At 46.3% G+C, this 13,472-nt stretch overlaps 1 protein-coding gene across 1 annotated transcript in view; it reads left to right on the top strand.

The window, feature by feature from the left end:
- The first annotated feature begins 7,970 nt into the window (after window positions 1-7,970).
- LOC132571626 (zinc finger protein 14-like) overlaps window positions 7,971-13,472 on the top strand; it is a 30,956-nt gene continuing 25,454 nt past the window's right edge. The window contains exon 1 of the mRNA XM_060238424.1: window positions 7,971-8,051. Within this exon, the coding sequence (XP_060094407.1) occupies window positions 7,971-8,051 (81 nt within the window). The remainder of the gene's footprint in view (window positions 8,052-13,472) is intronic.

The raw sequence follows: 13,472 nt of genomic DNA, 5'->3' as shown, positions 1-13,472 counted from the left end.
CAATACACAGTAACAGACATCTGCCCCAGTCACCCCCCTCAACTACGGACTCGGCTTCACCACCCTGAGGGGAGGAAGTCCAGGAAGCCAAGGGGAAAGCCATTCCTGGAGGGAGGGTGGGAAAAGGACCATGTTTCTTCTCAGCCACCACTGCTATGTAGCAACAACACGTACCCTGCTGCAATCCCGTCTGTGCATATGGACTACTGGCTCAGATGAAAGGAGGTTGCACCAATGGAGCCGGGGACTCATCAACAGGTCAATACCCAACATTGAAACTAGCTGCCGACTGGCCACATCCATTGTTTTTCCTTTCCTCCTTAGAAAATAAGAACATAACAGAAGCCATGTTGGATCAGGCCAATGGCCCATCCAGCCCAACACTCTGTGTCATACAGTGGCCAATATATGTGTGTGTGCATACACACACACACACACACACACATACTGTGGCTAATAGCCACTGATGGACCTGTGCTCCATATTTTTATCCAATCCCCTCTTAAAGCTGGCTATGCTTGTAGCCGCCACCACCTCCTGTGGCAGTGAATTCCACATGTTAATCACCCTTTGGGTGAAGAAGGTCTTTTATCTGTTCTAACCCAACTGCTCAGCAATTTCATTGAATGCCCACAAGTTCTTGTATTGTGAGAAAGGGAGAAAAGACCTTCTTTCTCTACTTTCTCCATCCCATGCATAATCTTGTAAACCTCTATCATGTCACCCCACAGTCGACATTTCTCCAACTAAAGAGCCCCAAGCGTTTTAACCTTTCTTCATAGGGAAAGTGTTCCAAACCTTTAATCATTCTAGTTGTCCTTTTCTGCACTTTTTCCAATGCTATAATATCCTTTTTGAGGTGCGGTAACCAGAATTGCACACAGTATTTCAAATGAGACCACACCATCGATTTATACAGGGGCATTATCCTTTTGTCTTGCTAAATTCTCCAAGAGGTGTCACAGGTAGTTATTTATTATTATTTTATTTCTGTAGATTTATAGTCCGCCCTTTCCCATAATGGGCTCTGTGGAGAAACGCCAACTTAGGATCCCCCCCCCTCCCTTCCAGAGTTAAACCAGTTCCTCTAGGGGGAACGCCTCCTAGAGGGGCAGGAAGTTCTTTAGCCTTCCCCTCATTCCCTCCTCCCTTCTGGAGTTAAACCAGCAACTCTAGGGGGAAAGCCTCCTAGAGGGGCAGGAAGTTCTTTTGTTTTTTTATTTGAGTTAGGCGGGAAAAGGTCAGTCTTCGGCTGGCGCTCAAGGAGAGAGGTTGCCAGTCTGTGGGCTCCTCCCTGTGGGAGAGGCGTAGTGGACCCCAGGTAGTCATTCACAAGGTAGGGCAAGTTTACACCAGGGACGAGAGGATGCGTTTATATCCACCTTTATTTGTCCCTCTGGTTGCTGTTCAGGTGCTGTGCTAAACTTTTACATGTAACTGTTTTTGTTTTTGTTTTTTTTCTTTCTCTTCTTATTAAACATTTTTACAGTTTTGAATGTTGGCAGTCAAACTCTGTACCACATAGATCCCCAATCGCTTTAGACCACGCTGCTTTATGAAGGGAAGGGGGAAGGCATGCAGTTGGATAAGGTGCCAGTCCTCCAGGGGTTCCCCGAAGAAGTGCTGTGGTCTCTGTGATACCCAAGTACAGGGTGGCAGAGGACCCTGAGGCCTGGCCTCATAGCTGGAGAGGGGGATTGGGAGTCCTGTTCCTCTCAATCTGAACCCATAGACTGAGCAGGTGGTGGCAGCGAGCCCAAGTGGCCGGAGGAGAAATGGCTCCCTCCAGGAGTTGGCGACTCAATAGGGAGTTGACGGGAGCGGGTCTGAAGGCAGAATCGGGCCGGTTCCGCCACAGGCTCTGGGCAGATTCCCACATAAAACCGTTAAAACCAACAAAAAAACCAAAAAAAACAGTTAAGACAGTAAATCAGAATTAATTCAAGGAAGCATGGATGGTGGGAACACGTAAGTTAAGGCACTTGGAATTGCCCAAAAGATGTCAACAGTATAGGCCTGATGATTCAACAAGAGATATTTAAGATCCTGGGATATGAATTTAACAAAGAAGCAGAGATCTTTCTGCTGGGATTACAAATGGAAAAATTTCCTAAAGAAGATAGAACTTTAATCTGGTACTTGCTCTCAGCTGCTAGGACATTGTATGCGCAGTTGTGGAAGCAAGAAAAAATACCAGAAAAATGGGATTGGATTATAAAAGTTATGTCATGGAGTGAAATGGACAAATTAACAAGAAAACTAAGAAACTGTGATTTAGAACTCTTTAATCGGGAGTGGAAGAAATTTGGAAGATATGTAGAGAAAGAGTGGAAGATAAAAGGACATTGGACAATTTTTGATGATTAAGATTTTTAAGTTTTTTAAGATAAGAATATAACTTTTGAAGGGGGAATATTTCTTTTTATTATTCTTTATTTTTTCTTGATAGTTAAGGGTACCTTTCATATCTGTTTTTTTTTTAAAAAATAACACTGGCGGGGGTCAAGTAATGGGGGGAGGGGTGGAAGGAAAGTAAGATGTGGGGTAGAATGATGATTTTTTTTTTTATCCTAAACTTTTTATAAGTTGTAGATTTAGTTCTACTACCATATGTTACTAATAAAAAATTGTTTATACGGAACAGTATAGGCCTGATTTTTAGCAGTCAAGGTGGGAATCGTTGCTGGGAGGCCAGTAAGATGGTATAATAAAATGAGGACGCCCACCTGCCTCAGCCATAGGCCTGGCGGAACAGCTCTGTTTTACAGGCCCTCTAGAATGGTATCAAATCCGTTACGGCCCAAATCTCTAGGGGGAGCTGATTCCACCAGGTCAGGGCTAAGGCCGAAAAAGCCCTGGCCCCGGTCGAGGCAAGCCAGACATCGTTTGGGCCAGGGATGGTCAAAAGATGCTGACAGGCCAATAGTTAGCATCTAGACTCCAAATTGTCACTTGAGAATATGATTCCAGACTTCATTGGTCCTCTATGGGAACCAATCAAAAGGTCGATACTCAGTATCCACTCCAATCAGAGGCACTGAGCTAATGGTCACACCCTCTCTTGCCCCAGGTAGTGAATCTGGCTATTTAAATTCAGGTAAGGTAGTAGGTGGCCGGTTCTTGCTGTCCCATCCCCTCCTGAGCGTTGCTATGGAGAGCCAGTTTGGTGTAGTGGTTAAGTGTGCGGACTCTTATCTGGAAGAACAAGGTTTGATTCCCCACTCCTCCACTTGCACCTGCTAGCATGGCCTTGGGTCAGCCATAGCCCTGGCAGAGGTTGTCCTTGAAAGGGCAACTGTTGTGAGAGCCCTCTCCAGCCCCACCCACCTCACAGGGTGTCTGTTGTGGGGGAGGAAGGGAAAGGAGATTGTGAGCCTCTCTGAGACTCTTTGGAGTGGAGGGCGGGATATAAATCCAATATCTTCATTTACCTCACATGGTGTCTGTTGTGCGGGAGGAAGGTGAAGGAGATTGTGAGCCGCTCTGAGACTCTTTGGAGTGGAGGGCGGGATATAAATCCAATATCTTCATCTACCTCACAGGGTGTCTGTTGTGGGAGAGGAAGGGAAAGGAGATTGTGAGCCGCTCTGAGACTCTTCGGAGTGGAGGGCGGGATATAAATCCAATATCATCTTCATCTTCTGTTGAGGTCTTCTCTGCTCTTCAGACAGGTCATTGTATTACCCATGATCATCGTTTCGAACCTGCTAATGCAAACATCTCTCATCTCATATCTTAGGTCTTTCATGGTTGTGTGAGTGTTCATGTAACTGTATGATGGTGTGATCTTTGCTTCCAATAAAAACATAATTGACTTTTAGCCATCAATCTCTTCATGTCTCATTTGGGTGGCTGCGGAAGTCAAACTCCTGTAGACCCAGGTTGTCGATCCTGCTCTGGCCGTTTGCCGATTCATTCCAATTCCCCAATTCGATCTCAGAGGCAAGTCGGCTAAAATATAGACGAAACAGCAGGTGGTGATTACTGTCAACGCAGAGCATGAAGTTCCTTTCAGAACGATACAATTCTATTAACCCATTATTGGCATGGGTACTTGACGCCTGCATTGTGCAGCGGGTTGGACTAGATGACCCTGGAGGTTCCTTCCAACTCCATGATTCTGTGATTCTATAAAAATACAAAAGATCCCACAGAGAAGAAAACAAGGATGAGCAATGGGATCTCCAGGTCAGAAAAGTCAGCTGATCTCTCTTTTAGTGTCAAAGAGTCCGCCCAAGGGAGGAATCTCATCAGTGCTCTGTATGTGGGAAGAGCCTGAAGCACAAATCCAACAATCATGTTCCTCAGAGAATCCATAAAAGGGTGAAACTTTTAAAAAGCTGTTTCTAATGAGTTTCTTCAAAGGACCGGGTGTTGTTGGTTCAAAAAGGCTGAGAATGTAGTTACACCAAGGAGGGAGGGCGCTTTTAGTAGTTCCCCTCTTCTGTGGAACTTGCTATTTTTGAGTTATTGTTATTCGTTTATTTATATTCCACCCATTCCCCCGTTTGGGAGCTCAGAGCGGAGTACATCATAAATAGTAATAAAATCACAGTAGAATTACAGTAACATCATAATAAAAACCAATGACAACATTTAGGAAAGTACAAGATGGTCCAGCAAGCTGACATAACAAAATAGTATGGCAGAATGGTACTATCTGCCAATCTAACTGGCATCTTCATAACTGGTGAAAACAGTTCCTTTCCCAGAACCTATGAAGGAACAGACAATTTGAGAGTAACAGACATCTGCAGCCTTTCTTGCTGGTGAAAATACAGTGCGACCAGCTGGCAGTTTAAATTCACAAACATTTTAATCTGAGAAGCAGTTGTAGAGAGGCATTTCTCAACCCTAATCCCTCCCTAGTTCAGTCTGCTGTGATCTTTTAGGGCAGGGGTGACTGACGGTAGCTCTCCAGATGTTTTTTGCCTACAACTCCCATTGGCCCCAGCCAACATGGCTGATGGCTGGGGCCGATGGGAGTTGTAGGCAAAAACATCTGGAGAGCTACCATTGGCCACCCCTGTTTTAGGGGGTCTCACCACATTGAAGCTGAAAGCGTTCTGGCAGTAGGATTAATTTGGGCTGAAAGAAACCAGTTGTGTTCCCAAATCAAATAACTCAATAAGTTCAGTGGGCCCCATAGGGTACAATGGAGAATTGATCCAGGGGTATATGGCGCTCTGGAGGAGGGGCTGGTTTGTAAGAGGTTGACACTAAATTTCCTCCATCACTGCTTGAGTCTCTCCTGCAACCTCTCCCCCCTTCCCCCAAGTTTGCAAAAAGTTGGACCATTTTTCCCTTTGGGGGGGCACTTGAAGGGACTCTCCCTCTCTTTTTTTTTTTTCCTTTTTTTATTTTATTGTGTCTCAAATATTACATTACATAGAATACATTTCCAATTCTCTTATGACACCATTTTTACCCCTATTTATATCCCTCCCCCCCACCAAGTGACCATACTAAAGTTACAATTAAATTTTTAACCATGAGCACACTTTTCCCAATTTTTCAGATATAGCTTTGTTGGCTTCCCCCTTAAATACCCATGAGAAGTATATATCCCATTTCTCTTTTATCTCTTCAATTTTTCTATCCCATATCTTATCTTGTTTTAAACATTCTAATATGTCTGATTGTATATATTCATACAAATAATTGTTCCATCTTTCCAGGGTCCATTTTAAGCTCTCCTTCCAACCATATGCTATCACTGCATGTGCTGCTAATATCATTGCTTTGAAAATGCTCTGGTTTTGTTTCTCAATGTTATTGTTTTCCAGTACCCCCATAAATAACAACTCCCCATCTATATCAATATTAAACTTACATGCCCCCACTATTTTTCCCCGAATTTTCCCCCAAAACTCTATAACCTTGGGGCACTCCCACCATAAGTGGGAGTACCACCCTTCTTTTGCATTACAGTGCCAACAATTTGGTTTCATCCCTTTAATCATATATGCCAATTGAGCCGGCGTCCTATACCATTTCAAGATTATCTTCCTTTCAAGTTCTCTATATTTCTCTATCTTAATTTTCTTCAAATTCATCATTAACTTATTCACCTCCTCATCAGTTATTTGTTTTTCTTTATTCCATTTGTTCTTTAAGGTTCTATACATGAACTCCTTATCTTTTACCAATTCAAGGTAAATAATCCCTGACAGTCCTTTCTTCCTTTCATCCACATATAGTGCCTTTTCTATAAAATTGTCATCTCTTTTAATAGCATCTTTATACTTTTCTTGTCGGATTGTTTGATATAATCCCATTAGATTTAACCAATATTGTTTCCCTATCTTACAGTTCAACTCCTGAAGTGGTAATAAGGCCCCTTGGCTATTGTACAAATCCTTGACTCTTATTATGTCTTCCCTTTGCAGCTCTTCATAGAATTTTGGGTTCATCTCTTTTTCCCAGATATCCTTAAGTGGGGTCCATTTCGAGGTTAAAGGCATTAAGATCTTTTTCCACCTCTTCCACACAATTAAAGCTATTTTTCTTGGACCTTCGGTTTGTATCATTACCTTTTTTATCTCTCTCGTGTAAATTCCACTACTACCTGCTCCCTTATTGACTGCAGATTCAAGTCTTACCCATTTATCCCCTTTCCTCCATTCTAACTCCATCAGTGCTTTCAACTGAACTGCATCATAATAAGCTTGTAAATATGGAACTCCCCATCCTAATTCATCTTGGGGCATATATATCAACTTTTTTTGTATTCTTGCTTTTTTCCGACCAAAGACCCAATTTTTAATATGTTCATCCCATTTCCTTATCGTTTCCTGATCTAATCTTATAGGAAGTACTTGGAATAAATATAGCAGCTTTGGGAGTATAAACATTTTTATTGCTCTAATTTTCCCTAGGATACTCAAATTTTTGTTCTTCCATTCCTTCAATTTCTTTAAAATCTTTAACCACACCTTATTATAATTCATTTTTTGTAGCCTCTCTATATTTTTATTAAGATAAACTCCTAAATATTTAATTTTGCTAACTCCTGATTTCATCCCCGTTAAGGCTAATATTGCCTTCTTGGTTTCCCCACCTACATTAATAAACATTATTTCTGATTTCTTAATGTTTATTCCAAGTCCCGAACATAACTTAAAATCTTCTAAAATAACTAACAATTCTCGTATTGCCTGCAGTGGATTACTTATTGTCAACAAAATATCATCCGCAAAAAGGTTTAATTTCAATTCTTCCTTACCTATTTGAAATCCCTGAATTCTACCACTATTTCGTATCCTATCTGCTAGGGGTTCAATTGCTAATGCAAATAACAAAGGAGATAATGGGCAACCTTGCTTTACTCCTCTCTGTATCGAAATTTCTCTAGAGTGCCCATCATTTATTCTAATTACTGCTTTACCCCCCCCTATAGATTTAAGGGACTCTCCCTCTCAATCCCATCCTTCTCCAAGCTGCGCAATTCCGTGGCAAGTGAACTCTGAAGACATTGTTCACTTGCCTTGGAGTCGCATGGTTTGGAGAAGGCAGGCATCCAAAGAGACAGTCCCTTTAAACTTGGATAGCTGAATCAGCACCCCAGGATCATAGAAGGGCTCAGAAGCATTCTCACAATAATTGAAATGCTGATGTTTTGGCACACACAGCCCGTCTGCCACTTCTCAGGGCCTGGGCCTTTTCCATCATGGCTCTGCCTCTGTGGATGGGGCTCCCTGAAGAGCTGGGGGTGGGGCCCTCTTTAGAGATCTTCAGGAGGGGCCAAAAGGCCTGCTGGTTTGCCAGGGCCTTTATGGGGGTTCAAATTCCAGGTATCTCTTGAGGGAGGGGGAGAGATACAGTATTTTGGGTATCCACTGAAAATGTTTAACTATTCTTGTAAGATGCCTTGAAATACAAGGGTGAGCCTTGACCATCTCCACTGTGGAGTGGTGTCTGTTGGGTCAGCTCAAGGTCATTTACGAGGGGATGTAGGGCCAAGGAGCCAGATGTTGCAGCAGTGGGTGAAAAGCCACATCCTCCACGAGAGAGAAGGGTTGACCATCGACAGCAATCATCTTGCTGTTGAGGTGAGGACTTCTCTTGATACTGCCTCTGCAGTGTCCTTTTTGAGATACAGCAACTAGACCTATAAGAACATAAGAGAAGCCATATTGGATCAGGCCATTGGCCCATCCTGTCCAACACTCTGTGTCACAAAAGAATATAAGAGAAGCCCTGTTGGATCGGCCAATGGCCCATCCAGTCGAACACTCTGTGTCACGTAAGAACATAAGAGAAGCCATGTTGGATCAGGTCAACGGCCCATCCCGTCCAATACTCTATGTCACATAAGAACATAAGAGAAGCCATGTTGGATCAGGCCAATGGCCCACCCAGTCCAACACTGTGTCACATAAGAACATAAGCCCTGTTGGATCAGGCCAATGGCCCATCCAGTCCAACACTCTGTGTCACATAAGAACATAGGAGAAGCCATGTTGGATCAGGCCAGTGGCCCATCCAGTCCAACACTCTTTGTCACATAAGAACATAAGAGAAGCCATGTTGGATCAGGCCAATGTCCCATCCAGTCCAACACTCTGAGTCACATAAGAACATAAGAGATCCACACAGAGGCATTATAGATCTATAGGGCATTATAAATCCATCTTCCGCACTCTAGAGATATTTAATGTTTCTCTCCTGGGGGAATTGCTTGTTGTACAATAAGGTTGAAAGTGTCCTCATGGCCCAAATCCCTTAGTGAGTCAGATTCTTTGATGGAATTTCTTTCTTTCCGGTTACGAGAGGAATTTCTTTCTTTCCGGTTACAAGAGGTCTCTCTGTTGATAATTCTTTAATGGTACAAAACTCCATCCACCAGGCTGTCTCTTCCTTTGAGAACGCACGCATAGCTGGTCTTGAGGACAAAAGGAGATTGAGGAAGAATCGCACTGCTACAGCACCAACCCCAAATCAGACTTTTCCCTGCAGCTACTGTGGCCGGACCTGCCTGTCCCGCATTGGTCTTGTCAGCCACCAGCGAGCCTGCAGCAAACGTGGACTATTGCACCCTTCTTAAATCTTCGTTCGCGAAGCCAAGCCGAGAGAGAGACAAAACTCCTGCAGACCCTGAAGCTGATTTTTTTTTCTTCAGTCCTGTATGAAATTTTCAGTGTTTAATGAGGTTCCCACTGGCATTGATACCCTTTTTATACTCCAGATCAGGCGTGGCCAAACTTGCTTAACATAAGAGCCACATAGAATAATTGTCAGATATATGACAAGACGTGAAAGTCAGATGTTTGAGAGAAGGAAGGAAGGAAGGAAGGAAGGAAGGAAGGAAGGAAGGAAGGAAGGAAGGAAGGAAGGAAGGAAGGAAGGAAGGAAGGAAGGAAGGAAGGAAGGAAGGAAGATGGGGGAGGGAGGGAGTGGTGGAAAGAAAGCAATTTTAACATTAGATGCATTTTTCAATCTCCCAGCTGGCTTGGCTTGGAGAAGTGATTGAAAGAGAGAAATGCAGGGGGGCGGGCTTTGAGAGCCACACAATATGTCTGGAAGAGGCATGTGTGTCTCCCGAGCCACAGTTTGGCTACCCCTGCTCCAGATATTGATAAGGTTTCTCTTATGAGCGAGTGCTGTGTTACTTAGGCAGCCCTGGATACCCAGGCGTTTTCTGCTCTCCAGTCACGTATATGCTTTCTCTCCTCTGTTTATTCTCTGGTGACAAAGAGGGTTGCGCCGACCTGAAGCTTTTCCCTCCCTTGAGGCAAAGCATTCCTGTTTCCTCTTAAGGGTTAATGTGAACACAAGTCCGAGCTACTCCAACTTGCAGTTGTCCATAATTGGGCCTCTCTGCCCACCCTCTTCTTACCTCTCTCAAGGCCAGAGTCAAGAATGTCATATCATCTTCTAGAGCAGGGGTGGCCAACGGTAGCTCTCCAGATGTTTTTTTGCCTACAGCTCCCATCAGCCCCAGCCAGCATGGCAGATGACTGGGGCTGATGGGAGTTGTAGGCAAGAAAACATCTGGAGAGCTACCGTTGGCCACCCCTTTTCTAGACGGTTCCAGCATGTGTGCACCCTGATTGGATTTAGAACATCACCAGACGCCTGATGGTTTCAGAGTATAATCGATCTAGAGACCAGAGAGAAACCATGTCAGCGTCATTATTTCGCTGGACTGAGGCCTGGACTATGCCAAGGTCACATTGCAATGAACAGCTACGTAGGAAACACTTAGGCCTCTACTCTGAGACTGTGAGACGTTTAAGATTCTGCCACCTTACACCAGGTGCCAATGTATTACAAAAGTTAGCTTTCCTCTTTTATGCTGCTAGGCTACAGAGATTGTTTTGCCTCATATCAAGCTTGTTCTGTACATAGTTAATAAACCTTCTCTGTTTTGCTAAGATCTGGGTCGTTGTGAACATCTATACTTGAAGATGCAGAGAGCCCCAGCTTGGGAGAGCCAGTTTGGTGTAGTGGTTAAGTGTGCAGACTCTTATCTGGGAGAACCGGGTTTGATTCCCCACTCCTCCACTTGCACCTGCTGGAATGGCCTTCGGTCAGCCATAGCTCTGGCAGAGGTTGTCCTTGAAAGGGAAGCTGCTGTGAGAGCCCTCTCAGCCCCACCCACCTCACAGGGTGACTGTTGTGGGGGAGGAAGGGAAAGGAGATTGTGAGCCACTCTGAGACTCTTCGGAGTGGAGGGCGGGATATAAATCCAATATCATCTTCTTCTTCCTTGACGGGGTGGTTGTTTGAGGGGATCAAGGCCTTTGTACACAATTATATCAGCAATGCACTACCTGGGTCAGATACTGAGGTTATTATTTTGGAGATTCAGTATGGAAAAGTCAGGGAAGAAGGCAGGAACGTCAGTGGGTACTGCTGAAATGGAGGTGACCGTGGGGCAAGATTTGGGCATTCCTAGCAGGTGCTAGAAGGCATGGAAGTGCCTGGAAGGAGAAAGCTCCAGCCCTCAAATCCCTGGCATGATGAGGAAGAAGAGCTTTATTTAGGGACCCCAAGAAGAGAGCACTGTGGGAGAACTGGGTTTGATTCCCCTCTCCCGCTCCACATGAAACCAGGGTCAGGCTATTTGGTGCCCTAGGTGAAACTACCTACTTCCCCCCCCCCCCCCCGCCCCGCAACCAATTGTAAAAAACGTGTTCCACATATTTCTGCAGTGTTGTAGGATGTCTGACAGCTGGAGTATATTTGTAGGTCTCTTTCTTACCCTGTGCAGAATTAGAGTCTGATTACAGCTGTGTCCTATTATCCCGTTCATTCGGCTGTGACTTGCGTGGGTTTAAACTTCACATACTTCTAATAGGCATGCTAAAGATGCTTTAGAGTGACTGCATACTGGGCTGTCTACCTGCTTCTGTCCTTTATGTTAAGCCACCTGGTCCCTGGGCATAGCCTCCGCCGGGACCCATCCCTTGTCTGCACAGCAGGTGTGACCCAAAAGAGGCTCCATGCAGCAGGCCCAGACTGGGGAAAAGACGGGTCAGCTTTGGTGCACGAAACCAAACCTCTGTAGCTGGTAGCTTTAAAATTCTGACAGAGGCTGCCGAAAGCTCTGAACAGAAGATGACAAAGGGATTGCTCTCGTTAATATGCAAACAGTGGCTATAAATTCCATTCCAGCTATTTCCCAATGTGAGTTTCTTTAGAAATGGCATACCTGAAGTCTGCAGACCCTGACTTAAATGTAGGGCAAGGGAAGCCCAGCCTGGCTTGGGGGAGGGGGGGAGTTCAGTTCACCCCCCCTTTTACTGGTGCTGGTTTGCTTTTCCAGGGGTTTTGCCCCAGCAGGGCCTGGGCTGGAGAAGGAGGGGGCTGGGAAAGGCAGAAGGAAGCTGGGGGTTAGGATGCAGGTGGGGGGGGGGGGCTGATGCAGGATTTGTACCTCAATTGGAACAAGGTTGCCAACCTCCAGGGAGGGCCTGGGGATCTCCTGGAATAATAGTGCTTCTCTCCAGAGGCCACAGAAATCAGCCCACCCCTTGGGAAAGGACGACTGCAGAGGGGGGATCAAAGCCTGGCTGGTCCCATCTCATCCCCAAACCCTACCTCCCCCCATCAGTCTCCAGGCATCCCCCAACCTGGAGTTGGCAACCCCAACAGAGGGAGGTCTTCAGAAGGGCCCTGAGAGTATGCGGGGGGGGGGGAGCGAGGAAGAGAATAGTTCAGATTTGCCAACTGCCTGGAGGAAGGTCTGAGTTCAAACTTGACTCCCCTTGGGCCAAGCCTTCCCTCTCGGTCTACCTTGCAGGGTGGATGGGTGGGTGGTGGAGGAGAGGGGAAAGGGCCCTGGGTGGACCTCCTGGAAGATGGGTGGTGTGGAAATGGCTGACTCTGAGTCGGGGAATTTCAGAGGACGGCAGGGTATACTGCATAGAGGGATGCTGCCCCCGCCCCCCAAGCAGCTGTCTTCTCCAGAGGATCTGCACTCTGTAGTTTGGGGATGAATTGTAAGCTGGAGAGATCCCCAGGCCCCACCTGGGGAGGTTGGCCAGCCCAGCAGAGACCCTGCGAGAGGTAATTCTTTCCCCTTCCTCCAGCCTGGGGTCCCTTGGAAGGCATAATCCAGGGCGGGGGTCCTTCACCTTCAGCCCCCTGGCTACCCCCCACCAGCTCCGCACCCTCGCCTGCCTGACCCCCAAGTGGCTTTCAGAGTTTCCCTGGACATTGAAGGAAGGGCCGGGACTAGATCTGCATGTTTTTTGAGGAGGGGGGCAAAACTAAAAATGACGCCCCCTTATGGGCCATTCTATCTTATGGTCCATAGAATACAATGGACTCCATACCCAATTTGGTGCCCCCCCCCCCTCCATCGGCAGCGCTGAGGCAAGCACTCGCCTCTGCCCCCCCCCCCCCCCTAGATCCGGCCCCTGGGAAGGGCCAGGAGGTCCCACCAGGTTTTCTCTCCAGGGGGGGGCTTCAGAAACACTGAGGCGTGGCGAAACTTGCTTAACATAAGAGCCACATAGAATAAATGACAGATTCCTGAGAGCCTCAAGACATGAACATCAGATGTTTGAGAGCCGCGGGACGGATGGCAGACAGGCAGGCAGCAAATAGATGAGGGAGGGAGAGAGACTGAAAGAAAGCAACTTTAACTTTAAACACCTTCTCCCAGCTGCCGGCCATCAGGGCAGTGGGGGCTTCAAGAGCCCCACGATACCTGTGAAAGAGCCACAGTTTGGCCACCTCTGCACTAAATGGTCTGTTTAAAGAACAGCCTGATCTCAGCATCACTAATGCTCCCCCCCCCCACACTCCCATTGAGTTTGACGGTCCTTGTTCTAGGAGGGGGAGGACTCAGGACGGGGGCCCCAAATTCCACCTCCTTTTTCTGAGCTGGCTGAACAGCAAGGAATCCCCCGGGAGGAGCGCAACCCCCTGCAGCAGAGTTACCCTCGAGCAGCCCCATGGAGCAGCATAAGGCGTGGCTGAGGGCTGCCGGGCTGAAGGTCCTTCAGGACACGTTTCTCCTT

The sequence above is a fragment of the Heteronotia binoei genome, chromosome 5 (assembly GCF_032191835.1).
Source record: "Heteronotia binoei isolate CCM8104 ecotype False Entrance Well chromosome 5, APGP_CSIRO_Hbin_v1, whole genome shotgun sequence".
NCBI classification, from domain to species: Eukaryota; Metazoa; Chordata; class Lepidosauria; order Squamata; family Gekkonidae; genus Heteronotia; species Heteronotia binoei.
The sequence above is the reverse complement of the archived record's forward strand: the minus strand, read 5'-3'. Positions and strand labels throughout refer to the sequence as shown.